We start from the raw sequence: 13,310 nt of genomic DNA, 5'->3' as shown, positions 1-13,310 counted from the left end.
ATAAACAAAAAAATTTATGTTTTTTAAATTAATTTTAAAAAAAAAAGATTATAAAAATTGAACTTGCTCCGAAAGTTCGCCTAGATGTTAGGTATTTTTAGAGATGTTCGCGTTTTTTAAAACCCCTAAAATCCGAAATCCGAAATCTTTTAAACCCAAACCTGAAAATCCAAAATCCTTAAAATCCAAACCCTTTATATCAAAACCCCAAACCTTCAAAACCTCTACTCAAACTCTTACTCAAAATCTTCTGAAAATCCTTAGGACACGTGTGAGAATCCCGTTTGAAATTATTTTTTCCCGAATACTGCCAAGATGATGGGGTATTTAGGAAACTTTATTTCATTAAGTTTTTCATACGAGTTCTTAATTTGCTTTAATAATAAGATTAACTACAAAAGTATAATAATGAAATGAGATCTTAAATATAAATAGTCGCACCTAAACTCTGCCTAGATGTTGAAGAGTCGGGGTGATTTCATTATATTCAAGAATTCTGCTTTAAATTTATATTTCATCACTTTGCATACATACATTATCATGTTATTTGTATTGTATTTCTCTGTCTTTAATTTTCATTTGTTGCCTACATTACCATCATTTATTTTCTCATATAAATTTTTTCAAAAGATATATTTTTGATATTATAAAATAAAATAAAAATAACATTCCGAAAGAAATAATTCTTAGTACTCTGCTTAGATGTTGGAGAGTCACTAACGATTATTTTCTATAGAGATTGTTATTTCATTTTAAGGATTATTGTGTTAAATCTTAAGCGAAAAGAGTTATTTTAAATTCTGCCTAGATGTTGGAGAATTTTAAGATAATTCTTTAACTTAAAGATTTTCTCAATATTTCTAAATAAAAATTTTAGCAAAATTTTATTTTTTCAAATGAAGGGGATTAGTGTTAAATTTCAATTTGAAACCATTTTTATCCAACACCGAAATAGAGCGTAATTAAGTGGTACCAATTTATGGGCGTTGTGAGGGTGCTAATCCTTTCCCACACGTAACCGACTCCCGGACCCAACCTGATTTTTCATAGACTGAAATTTATCTTTTTGATAAACTTTATACTCGTTTCTATAGTTTTGTTAAAAAGATAAACTTTTGGGTGGCCAATTACACCCTAAAAAAGATTGGTGGCGACTCCCCCATTTACTTTGATTTTAAAACTCTTTTACATCTGACGGTCCCAAAACCGTTACGACAGTAAGTACAATCTTTTATAAATTTAAAATTCATAATTTTTTTAATAAATATTTTTCTTAATATTAATTATTAAAACTTTATAATAGTTCTAATTAAACTAAATTTCTTAAAGAAGTTTCTTCTTTTACTGATTACGATGGATTTCTTTGATTAGCATATTAGATTTTGATAAAATTATGTAGTATTTAGTATTATTACTTATACAGCTTTTAGGAGTTTTAGCTTTTAGATATGGATCAGACTTGGTAATTTCCTTCATCATCTCTCGTAACATTAAGAAATAAAATATTTAATTAAGGTTTTTTAAGATTTTATTCATTATCTAAGGTCAAAATAGCAAAATCAACTTTTTTTTAATTTTAAAATTTATAATTTTCAATAATAATTTTTATTGCATAAATTAATAAAAATTTTTAATAAAATCTCCTTTTTGTAATTTTCTTAAAAAACTAATTGCTTTCTTTCTGTAAGTTATATTTCTTATCAAATCTAAATATCTGAAAACTTGTGAGAAGGATAATTAAATAATTTTATTTACAAAAAATTTTTAAAACAAGATGTGACGAGAAAAATTATGATGTATTTAGAAGTCTTTTTTTATTCTTATAAGGAGTTTCTAAATGCACCATAATTTTTGTTATTCACATTTCATTTTTTTAAAATTTTTTTATAAGTAAAAAAATTTAAATATATTTTTTACAAAATTTCGTGTACATTTGGTAAATTTTATAACTTTTCGAATTATATAACTTGTTGGAAATGAATTTCCAAAATGTTATAAAACTTTACCAAAATCCATTTTTGTGAATTTTAAGAAAAATTACAAAAAATGGATCCTATTAAAAATTTTTCTTAATTAGTGTAAGAAAAAAATTATTATTAGAAAAAATTATAAAATTTAAAATTAATAAAAAGAATGTTAATTTTACTATTTTAATTTTAAAAAAGAATAAAATTTTATGAGACCTTAATTAAATATTTTATCTCTTGATGTTTCAAAAGGTAATGAAGGAACTATTAGGTCTCATCAACATATAAAAGCTAAAATTTTTAGAAGTTGTACAAGTAATGCTACTAAATAATACCAATTTTATCAAAATTTGATATGCTAACTAAAGAAACCCATCATGATAAATAGATGAGAGACTTCTCCAAAAAATTCAATTTAATTAGAACTATTATAAAATTTTAATAATTAATAAAAATTTACATTTATTAAATTTCTAAAAAAATTACATTATTATTTTATCCTTAATGTAATTAGAATCTCATAAAATTTCATTATTTTCTAAGATCAAAATAGTCTAAATTAACTTTTTTTATTAATTTTAAAATTTATCATTTTTTAACAATAACTTTTTTATTATACTAATTCATAAAAAAAATTTTAGTAAAATTTCATTTTTTGTAATTTTCTTTAAAATTTCAATCCCCTTCACAGAAATAGATTTTCGTAAAGTTTTATAATTTTTCAAAAATTCATTTTTGATAAGTTAATTATATGACATTTAGAAAATAAATTTTTGAAAAATTATAAAAATTATTAAATATGGATATCCAAAAACTTATGAGAAGAATAATTAAATAATTTCATTTACAAAATTTTTTTTAAAAAAAATAGGAGTCTAAAAAGGCTTGGTGTTACATTTAGAAGCACTCGTTCTCATATTGTCTCTTTTATAAATAAAAAAAAAAAACAATTTTTACCCCTTTAAGTGTATGTTATTTACAGGTGCTCTCATTATTTGATTGTCATTCCTTCTTGCATGCAGTTTCGGACCATATAACTCAACAATAATTTCAAATAATAAATTATATATATTTATTTATACAAGCCCAATAGTAATTTTAAAAGTTTTGAAAGAAACAGCTAAAAGTGATGAAGAAAAGAAAGGGGAACATTGCAGTGTCAGATTGGCAACTTAATTGATAGAGTTCACTGTTGGCTCAAAACATCTGTGGATTTCCATTAGTTTCAGCATTGGAGTTTACTTGTGGATTGCAATTTTGCATTAAAGTTGTCATTGAAGCAGACTCAGAATTTCTGGTAAAACATTTGATAAGTATAGCCATCAATAGTTAGACAGGAAATTGCAGGTGCCAATTAGGAACATAGTGTTGAGGGCATTTGCAAAGTCATCTTCACTATCAATTTTTGGTCTGCTTCAGAGAGGGCCTGACAATGTGACAGCTGATGAAGGAAAATGGAGAGTGTCTGGGAAAAAGTGTTGAGACTCAAATTGGATTGCATCACTTAATTTCAATCGCAAGTTTTTCTTCTCTTCTCTTCTCTGCCAACACCTTGAAGCATACTCTCAGTATGTGAAAATCCATTATGCCAGGAAAGGAAAGCTAAAGGCCACTGTTTTTTTTTTCCTTGGATTTTTGTTACTACGACTATTTATTCTCAATTTCTAGCTTGATCCTAATACCCCATCCAAGATAGGGAACAAGCGTTTCAACCTGATGATTTCTTCAAGTTCAAGTTCCCTAGTTCATTGAATTTATCATGGAATGTAAGGGTATAAAGTACTGAAACTCCACTTGCCAATTGTTATATTGCTAAAAATTTTTAGATATATAGGAGGTTATAATCTGGAAATAGGAAAAGAAAATGTAGGTATTGAGAATTAAACTTCAGATCTATTATATGTTATCTCTTAAAATTAGTTATATAAACCAATTAAGATAAACTCCAAGTTTAGTAACTCTCTCATTCCATAATCCAACATTTTTTCATAAGTTTTGAATTCAAAAGCTATAAATCAAATTCTAAAACAATAATTTCTTACAATTGGCCAGATTTTTTTTAGGGACGGAAATGAATGGTTGTTGTTTTCAAGGCATTAATTTTATTTGTTAATGAAAAATTGCATTTGCAAAAATAACATATCGGAGAAAATCAGGATATCCTTTAACAAATATATTTTCTTAGGAACCCCAAACTCATAATGGAGATGTTAATTTTATCTATCTCTAATATGAAATTCAATTTTTTATTCAAATAGAGACGAATATAAATATCAAATTTTGCGGACAAAAACGCACAGAAATATGATTTTAAAATACTCATTGGGTAGGGAGATGGGTTAGATAATATGGTGTTAGGGTTGGTTGCTATTGTGACATATAATTTAGATTTTAAATAAATAATAAAATTGATTAATTAAGAATTAGTTGCTAGTGTTTGCAGGGAATGCTTGGGTAAAATATTGTCTTCTGGCTGCTCTTTTTTTTTTTTTTCTTTTTCATTTCTTCTGTCAATTAGTGGCAGTTTGGGCTGCAAAGGAAGAAATGTTAATTGTGGAGAAGTTGGTTGATCGAGTTTGTTATTGTTTGTTGTTTGTCTCTCTGGCGTTTATTGTTGGTTTTTGGCTGGGCATCTTGTTATCTGAGTTGCTCAAATATTGCTATGCTCGCAAGGTGTTTGATATGATTCACTGATGGATCTTGCTACCTTTTATTGTTTGGTCTCTAGGTAGGGGAGCTGGTGTGTTGGGTTGGCGAGGTGTGAATTTGTATGGAGAATTTTGTTGATTAAGATTTAATTGTTTATTATTGTTTCTATAGCGTTTCCTGTTGGTTTTAGGATTATTGTACTTTCCAAGAATAGGGATGTGTAACAATTTTAAATACGACAAAATGACACAAGATAAAAATAATATGAAAAAATATATAAAAGTGATGTAATTTGAAATTTTAGTAAAAATTGTATAAATTTAGTAAAAAAAAAAATTTGATATTTAATGTATTGATAAAAATTGGACGTGATAATTTTTGTATTTTAAGCGTGTTTGACATAAAATAAATATAATACAAATACAAGTAAAAATGACTCAAAACCAAATAATACATCTCTAACCCATACTTAGCTTAATCCTAATTAATCTTTAAGAATATCCTTAAGATATCCGATAGCAAAATTCATAAAAACAAAAGTAAAAATGAGAGTGATGTAAATGTTTTGACTTCATCCTTAGAGAATTGAAAGACATTAATGATGGCGTGTAGATTTTATGGCATAGGATTTAACACTCTCAACACCCCTTTGACATTGTATTGTAACTTAACACATGCATGATACATAGAGATATACAAACTTTCTAGGAAAATTGATTTTGTACACAAATAAAGAAAAAAGAAGGCATTGAATTTCAACATTTAATGCCCTACCAAAGGCAATTACACAGGCATTAAATTTCGTATTAACTCACCGAAAATTTTTTTAAAAAAATGGAATGGAAGCTACATTTATGCTAGGAGTTGTAAATATCATTCATAAATTATAAGCACCAGAATTTTATTAATTTTTTTAAAAAAATAATTGTGTAAAACATGAGGATTTGGTCATCTTAAAATGTTTCCACTGTATTAAATGTAGTATACTACTATTCAAAACTTTATGGTGGATCTTTAATGCCTACACCTTCCATGGCCTAAAAATGTAATGATGTAAAGATAAATTTAAATGCATTCTTAGAATATCTGCATCTATTCAATGTAATCAATAATCAGCCTTTGCTTCCAAACAAAGGAAAGATGTCAAAATAAACTTTCCTTGCATAGAAGTCTGACTATCCATCACAATTTACTCAAATTGTCTTCTTAATCACATAATAAAATTTTTATTATTTAAAAAAAGTTTTAATAACTTTTATATATATATATATATATATATATAAAAGATCATAATTTGACAATAAAATAAAAAATTATAAGTATTAGAATTTGAATCTAAATTTATTGGATACCATCTTTTAAATATGATTATGTAAATCAATTGAATTAAATCTCTAATTCATTTTATTACTTTTCTTTTTATAAATTTTACATTTGATTTTATTTTTATTTTTACGATCAATTAAATTTATATTTGATATAATATTGCTGATGTATAAATTTATAAATTATTAGTAAATAACAGTTATGTTACCATCTTATTAAAAAATGCATTTGTTAATAAATTCTTTTATTAGACAACAACAAAATGTAATTCACAAACATGGTATACAATTATTTATATACTCTAATAACCAATATAAACTTTGATTAACAAATGAAAATAGTCTTTAGAAACAAATGAAGTATAATTTCAAGAAATAGAAGAGAAAAAAAATGGTTCTTCAAGAGAAAATTTATTGTTTCAACTTTCAATTATTACACTATCGGTCATGCGCATATCATAAATACGTATAAAATTAAGTCTATTATAAGCTCCTTTAAAAATAATAATATAAAAGCCTCAAAAAAAGAAATTATAATGTAAAGAAAGAAAGGAAAAAATAAATAAAAAAGAAAGAGATGAAGGAAAAGTACATATATATGTATGTATGTATAAAGATTGTATTTATTGCGAAAGATTGTATTTATTGCGGTTGGCCTTTGAATTTCGTAACTTTGAATTATTTGCCATAAATTCAAGTTTGAGAGTGGAAGTAAGTAATATCCCAGATTTTATATCTGCAAATAATGAGTAGCAAAAGGAAATTCTTCATCTTTTGTTTTATGCCTTTAATTAAGGAAAAGAAAAAAAAAAGCATTTTTATTATGTCACTTCTTTTATTATTTCAAAACACAAATTTAATTTTATTTAACATTTTTCAGATTAAACTCAAAGAACACCAAAGGCGGATCCACCATTCAAGATAGAGTATTTATGGACACTCTTAAATATTGAAAAACAAAAATTTTGAAAATTTTTTTTCTATTTTCTCAAAATTTTCTCTAAACATATTTTCTGTCAACATATTTAAAAATTTTGTTAGTAATTTTTTATATAAATTATAAGTGAATACCTTAAAAAACTTCTGGATTGATTATAATGAATATATGTGAAACTCGTTAAATTATAAAAAGAAACAAAGGCTTTCCAATTTCTTAAAATTTAATTTAAATTTATTATAGTATTCATTAGATTTATGCACTTTATCCTATGCAATCCAAATTTTAATTCAATGGATGATTTAAACTCATTTTTGAAAAACTTAATTCTATGTTGAAAGTCTAAATTCTATATTACAATTGAGATGTCTCATTATGAAATATTTCGCTATTTTTAGTCCCCCCCCCCCCTTCATCTTCATTTTGTAATTTGTACCAATTCCTTAATTATTTAAGGAATTTCTTTTTTTTGTAATCCAATTTAATAATCTTTTTTAAACAGGAAGTCAAAGTTTGGGAATAGACAAAGGGATTACATATGTTGAAATTTGAACTCTATATTAGATGCAACTTTTGAAAGGTAACTGTATAAATCAATTGAATTAAATTTTAAATTTATATTTAATAAATTTGTATATGCATGAAAAGAAAAATATATATAATTAATAGTATTAATTTGTTCACAACTTAAGTCAATGCTTAAATAATTGATGTACTAGGAAAAGTGGCCTTTCTACTCATCATATTTCAAAATTTTTTTATTTTAAATGATTTTATTGTAAATTATTAATAAATTTTATCCAATTTATAAATAAGAATTTTAATTGCATCAAATGACTATCACTAAAATATTTTTATCATAAATATTAATATAATTTATGTAATTTGTAAATTAAAATTCTAATTACATTTAATGACTTTCATTAAAAAAATATTTTTCCTGATTTTAGTAGTATTGAATGATCAATATTACAAAAACTTAAACTTTGAAATATAAATTATAGACACCTCATTTGTCTAGGTTTTGTTCTTGCCCATTAGAAGCTTAATTGAAGTTAATTGAGTTTAACTTTGTATTCTTTTTATTATTTCTGGTAATTTTATTTTTATTTATTGATTTTTATTTTAGTAATTTAAAAAAAAAAAGAAAAAAGAAACAATGAAATTTGAAATTTGCAAAATGGTGAGTCAGGATTGAAATTCTTAAAGTTCTTTTGGAATCAAATTCTTTTTGATTTAGGATATTTGTTTTATAGGGTATTTAAAGGTTAATTGGGTTTTAATTTTGTAAGAGATTCTAGATTAGGAAAAAAATCGAGAAGTTGTGTTTGATTGGAATTTTGGGATTAAATCGGAATGAAAGAAAGTTATAAGAATTCTCTTTGAAATTAAAATCGTAATTGACTTAGAACAAAAGGCATGTTCAAAGAACCCAAATTAAGCGCAAGAATCAACAATTAATCAACAATCGACAAAGAAAAGAAATAAAGTAAAAAAAAAAATGCTCTGGCAATTTTGGTTTTTGGTAGTTTTGGGGAAAAGATTGTGGGGTTGATTGAGTTTTAGGTTTGATTCAAAGAGACTTAGATTTGGGGAAAAAAGAGAAGATAATTGAAGTTTAGATTTAGGAAAATTTTTTTGAAAAAACATTGAATTTTGCAATGGGGGTTAAGTTTTTTTTTTTTTTTTTTTTTTTTTTGCAAACCTGCGGCCCTATCCGGCTAGACTTGATGACCTACCCGAGTTAAGTCCAAACTGTTCTGCATTTTTTTTTATTCTTTTCAGTTCTATTTTTTATTTTTTTTATTTATTTTGATTATTTATTATTTTATTTTATTTTGATTATTTATATTTGATTAATTTATTTATTTGTTTTAATGTTTAAGTGTTTTTTTATATTAGCTTATTTTGTGAAATATATGAAAATAATTAGTGATTAAATTAAGTAATGTGACTTTAAAAATAATAAATTGATTAATTAATAAATATTTGATCAAAAATTCTAAAAAAGTTACGAACATGTAATTTTTTTAAAAAAATTTAGGTGAGAAAAATTTTTTAAATTCGATCAAGACATTTGAGAATTAAAAAAAATTCTCAATATAAGAATTTTTATTTATTTCTAATTTGAAATAAAAATAATGATTAATGAATACATTGTGATATGTTTAATTTCTTTCATGGTTAATTATTGAAAAAATTGTGATTATTTAATGTTGTAAGTTTTGTATATTTATTATATCATGCATGTCTACTTTTTTTTATATAAAATATTTAATAAATCTAATGGCAAACTTTTTTTAAGGAAATAGATGTATTATTTAAATACCCTTAAGGTGATGAATAATTTTTGAGATTTGATCAAGACGTTGGAGAAAATCAAAAATTATTTTTAATTTTTAAATATCAAAATTAAAATCAATAATAAAAATAAGTTATGACTATTTTAATGAAAGTTTAGATAACATAATTTAAGATTAATTGATACCGTTCAAAGACAGACATTGTAAAAGTATTATAATATTCTCTACATGTAACCGAATTTTTAAACTAGTTATGATATATAAACCTGAACCTATTTTTTTTAAAGATCTTTAATTAAATTTAAGATTTCCATAGAAATGGTAGATTCATTTAGATAATCAATTACACTTAAATAAAAAAAATTTATAATAACTTTATATCTAATAAGTTGTTATAGAACTTGCACATTATGACATGAATAATTAAAATTTTGTAATATTAATCATTCAATACTATATATTAATCATTCGGTACTACTAATAATTAAAATTTTGTAATATTAAAATCCATCCATTCACTAATTCTACTTACACATCTAATAATTTGTTTAATTCATTTCATATAAAACGTTTTAGAATTTAATTTTTTAAGAGGAGGTAAAATGTTTTATCTTACATAAATATCATTTCATTTTTATTTTCTTTAAAAGATACTTTCGTGGCTGAAGGAAGAGTTCAACTTGATTTTTTTAATAGACTATCTAGGTTAAATACATATATTCACTTTTAAAATTTAACAAAATTTTGAGATCAAAATCGAAAAAATTTAAAATTAAATAAAAGTTTAACAACATTAGATGGTGCAAGATACATAATATATAATTTATTTTACATGGTAAGGTTTAAAAGGTTAATCGGATATATTGACAATAACTGAAAACTAAATAAAAGAAGGTGGAAATGAAGGGTGCATATAACTACTTTGAAAATGGTCCTAAGTTGATTTAGAGCAACAAATATTAAAGTAGAATTTTAATTGAAAAATTGGTGGTTGTTGATCTGCCTTCAACCAAATGCCTTGATGCCTCAATTTTTTTTTTTTTAATAAAAGAGATTGCAATCTTATAATAAAAAAATGAGTTAAGATGTGAGAGTATTTCACTTATAATTTTTTTTATTATAATCTTATAATCAATTAATTATAATAAAAAAATTATATAAGATTTTATCACTTAAAAATGTGAGCTCTACATAATTTTTTTTATATATCTTACGTAATATTAAATTATGATTGATTAATTACATTATAATAATTATAGGTGACATGATTCTTCTAGATGTTGAATTTAAATTCTAAATATAATTGATATTATTTTTTAAAAATGATTATATGAATCAATAAATTTAAATTTTAAACTTATATAATATTATTTATTAAAGATTAATATATAAATCAAGTAAACTAATCTTCATTGGTGCAAATGCCTAAAAATTTAATAAAAGTCAACAATGCTTTTTTAAAACCCCATACTTCTACCAAAACCTACTTCATTTAATGATCTTGATGATATAGCCCCATTTAATGCTATATATAATATAAGGAGTAAACAACAAATAATGTTATGCGTATTAAATACTACAAAATAAATTAAATTCAAAATAAATAAAAACAAACCGAATGTGGGGCAAAGAAAGAAAATAAAAAATGGGATGGTAATATTGCAAATATAAATTCTAACTGTTCTCTACTTGTATTTCCAAGCAATTAATGTTTCGCTTTTTCCTTGAATTGCTCTCGCTTTCTCACTCTTCCTTCTTACCATAAATAAATAAATAAAACAATTAATTAGAACAAATTCAATCAATGGTTTTATTTGAGATAATCAATGGCTTTATTTTCTTAAATTGAAATTTAATTCAGTAATAATAACACCAATTATCACCTTTCTTTTTTTATTTATTTAATAACGGAACTATTATATTTGCTGTAACACTTTTAAATGGCTCACACATCTCAATATTTATTGTAAAAGAAAACCCTGTAAACTCTCTCTTTCTGTTTTTCCCTTTCTCAAGAAAGGAGGACAAAAGAAGAAGAAGCGCTTTGGCTATGGCTGCCGAGGTTAGCTCTTTGCATAGAGTTTTGAGCGGGTGCAAGGATGATCTAACGGTGGGTAACGAATCCGGTGGAGCGAAATCAACGGCTTTGATCACTAGGGACTTGCTTGGAGGTGGTGGGTTCGCCTTGAATATGAAAAATGATCAATCCCAAGAACTTGACCTTGATCTTCAAGTCCCTAACGGATGGGAAAAGCGCCTGGACTTGAAGGTATGCTGATTTTCTCATCTCAGAGGAATGAAAATAATTTCCTTGATTTTTTTTAGTTATTGTTTCAATTTGACTGCTGCGATTTCACTTTCATGCCAAACTAAATTCTAAGTTTCTTTCATTTGGAAAAAAATTTCCTAACCAAATTTTTACGTTATTTGATCATGTTTAATTCTTTATTATTTGATTTTAACTATTTTAAGATTCTACATACAAGAGTTTTTTTTCTTCAATTTTCTTCATTTTTTCTTTGAATACGTTTTTTTTTTTAAAGATTTTTCTACTAGCTTGCTTTTTGGAAATTAAATATAGTTTTATTTAAAGTAATGTCCTGAGTTTGTTTTTCTAGCATTTGACCCTTGTAGAATTTCATTAAAATTAAAAATTTAACAGATATGGGAGTATTGAAATGTCTTGAGTTTCTCTGTTCTTTGTAAATTCCTCTGTTTGGTTTCTGAAAAAATGGAGAACGAATTGGGAGAGTTAAAATCAGCTTTTATTTCTCCTGAATGCAAAATGGCCAGCTTTTAATTTTTACAGAAATCAATATAATTTGATTGCTTCATTAGTTTCTCCAACTGAAATAAGCCATTTACTTATTTCTAATCAAAGTCTGATTTTTAACATTTTTTTTCCTTGTGGAAACAGATTTTAATGAGCAATTAATAACATGACAATTTGCATTTATTTACGTTAAAATCAATTATGCTCTTAAATGCTCTGAGGCCACCTGTTTTTCTTTACTTTCATTACTTATTATTATTATTAGGTCTCTCAATTTGAATAATAAATTCTGATTGTTTTCTTCAAGTGCAACCTATTATAAATTTACTTAATTTTACAACATTAAATTTTTAGCTTCAGATTAAATCCTAACAATTTTAAATAAAATATTAATATATATTTTTTGTTATTTAATGTATGAATCATTTATTTTTAATGATTGCAGTCCGGTAAGGTTTATTTGCAAAGATGCAATTCATCAAATTCTTCATCATCATCGGATGGAACTAAGCACCAAATCAATCAAACAGTGCCAAAGCTTCAAGATTTAAATTTCCCGCCATCGCCTTCTAAACCTTTGCTAAAACTTTTCGATGAGAGCAGTTTAGAATTGAAATTAGTCTCATCATCCTCCTCTACCAATTATCAGAGTGTGTGCACCCTAGATAAAGTAAAATTCGCGCTTGAAAGGGCCGAGAAAGAGCCGATTAAAAAGCGAAAATCGTTTTGGAAATCATCGTTATCCCCTTCATATTCTTCGTCATCATCTTCGATCAAAGATTCACAAGAGGGTGAAGGTGAAGAGAAGTTGTTTGTATCGCCGGTGGCAGCAGGCTGCCCTGGATGCTTATCCTATGTGTTGATAATGAAAAATAGCCCTAGTTGCCCACGGTGCAATACCCTTGTTCCAATGCCAACTGCCAAGAAGCCTCGCATTGATCTCAATATATCAATTTGAGGGAAGATTATAATTTGTTCTAGCTTTAATATCCAATGCTTATAATTTTTTATATGATAGATAAATTAGGAAAATTTGAGCATATGTATATTGGAAAAGGATGGTGATGAAGACCAAAAAGAAAGAAAAACGTTTGGGTTGGTCGTTTATCGGCAAAGCAAATAGAGATTTTCTTTTTTTATCTCCTTCTCTGAATCCATTTTTATTCTATATTATATATATATATATATATATTTTTCAATCAACCGGTAATGTAAATTATTTTTTTAGTACAAAAGCTTACGCCTAAACATACGAGAATTGAATTACAAATTTTGATATTTGAATTTTATATTTATTGGATGTCATCTCTTAAGAATATCTGTATGAATCAATTAAATTAAATTTTGAGATGTTAC

At 25.0% G+C, this 13,310-nt stretch overlaps 1 protein-coding gene across 1 annotated transcript; it reads left to right on the top strand.

Annotated features, from left to right (window-relative positions):
- The first annotated feature begins 11,092 nt into the window (after nucleotides 1–11,092).
- Nucleotides 11,093–13,093, top strand: LOC111298913 (uncharacterized). Its single transcript, XM_022893671.2, has 2 exons — nucleotides 11,093–11,450; nucleotides 12,400–13,093. Exons 1-2 carry the CDS (start codon nucleotides 11,232–11,234, stop codon nucleotides 12,910–12,912), a joined length of 732 nt encoding a protein of 243 aa, XP_022749406.2. The 5' UTR covers nucleotides 11,093–11,231; the 3' UTR covers nucleotides 12,913–13,093.
- The last annotated feature ends 217 nt before the right edge of the window (nucleotides 13,094–13,310 follow it).

Source organism: Durio zibethinus, chromosome 18, assembly GCF_047325235.1.
Source record: "Durio zibethinus cultivar Kanyao isolate XHJ-2024 chromosome 18, ASM4732523v1, whole genome shotgun sequence".
Taxonomy (NCBI): domain Eukaryota; kingdom Viridiplantae; phylum Streptophyta; class Magnoliopsida; order Malvales; family Malvaceae; genus Durio; species Durio zibethinus.
The sequence above is the reverse complement of the archived record's forward strand: the minus strand, read 5'-3'. Positions and strand labels throughout refer to the sequence as shown.

Bases quoted from the DNA above. Each gene is read 5' to 3' on its own strand.
- LOC111298913 (XM_022893671.2), top strand. From the start codon at position 11,232: ATGGCTGCCGAGGTTAGCTCTTTGCATAGAGTTTTGAGCGGGTGCAAG. The intron at 11,451-12,399 runs GTATGCTGATTT...TAATGATTGCAG, and splicing joins AAAAGCGCCTGGACTTGAAG to TCCGGTAAGGTTTATTTGCA.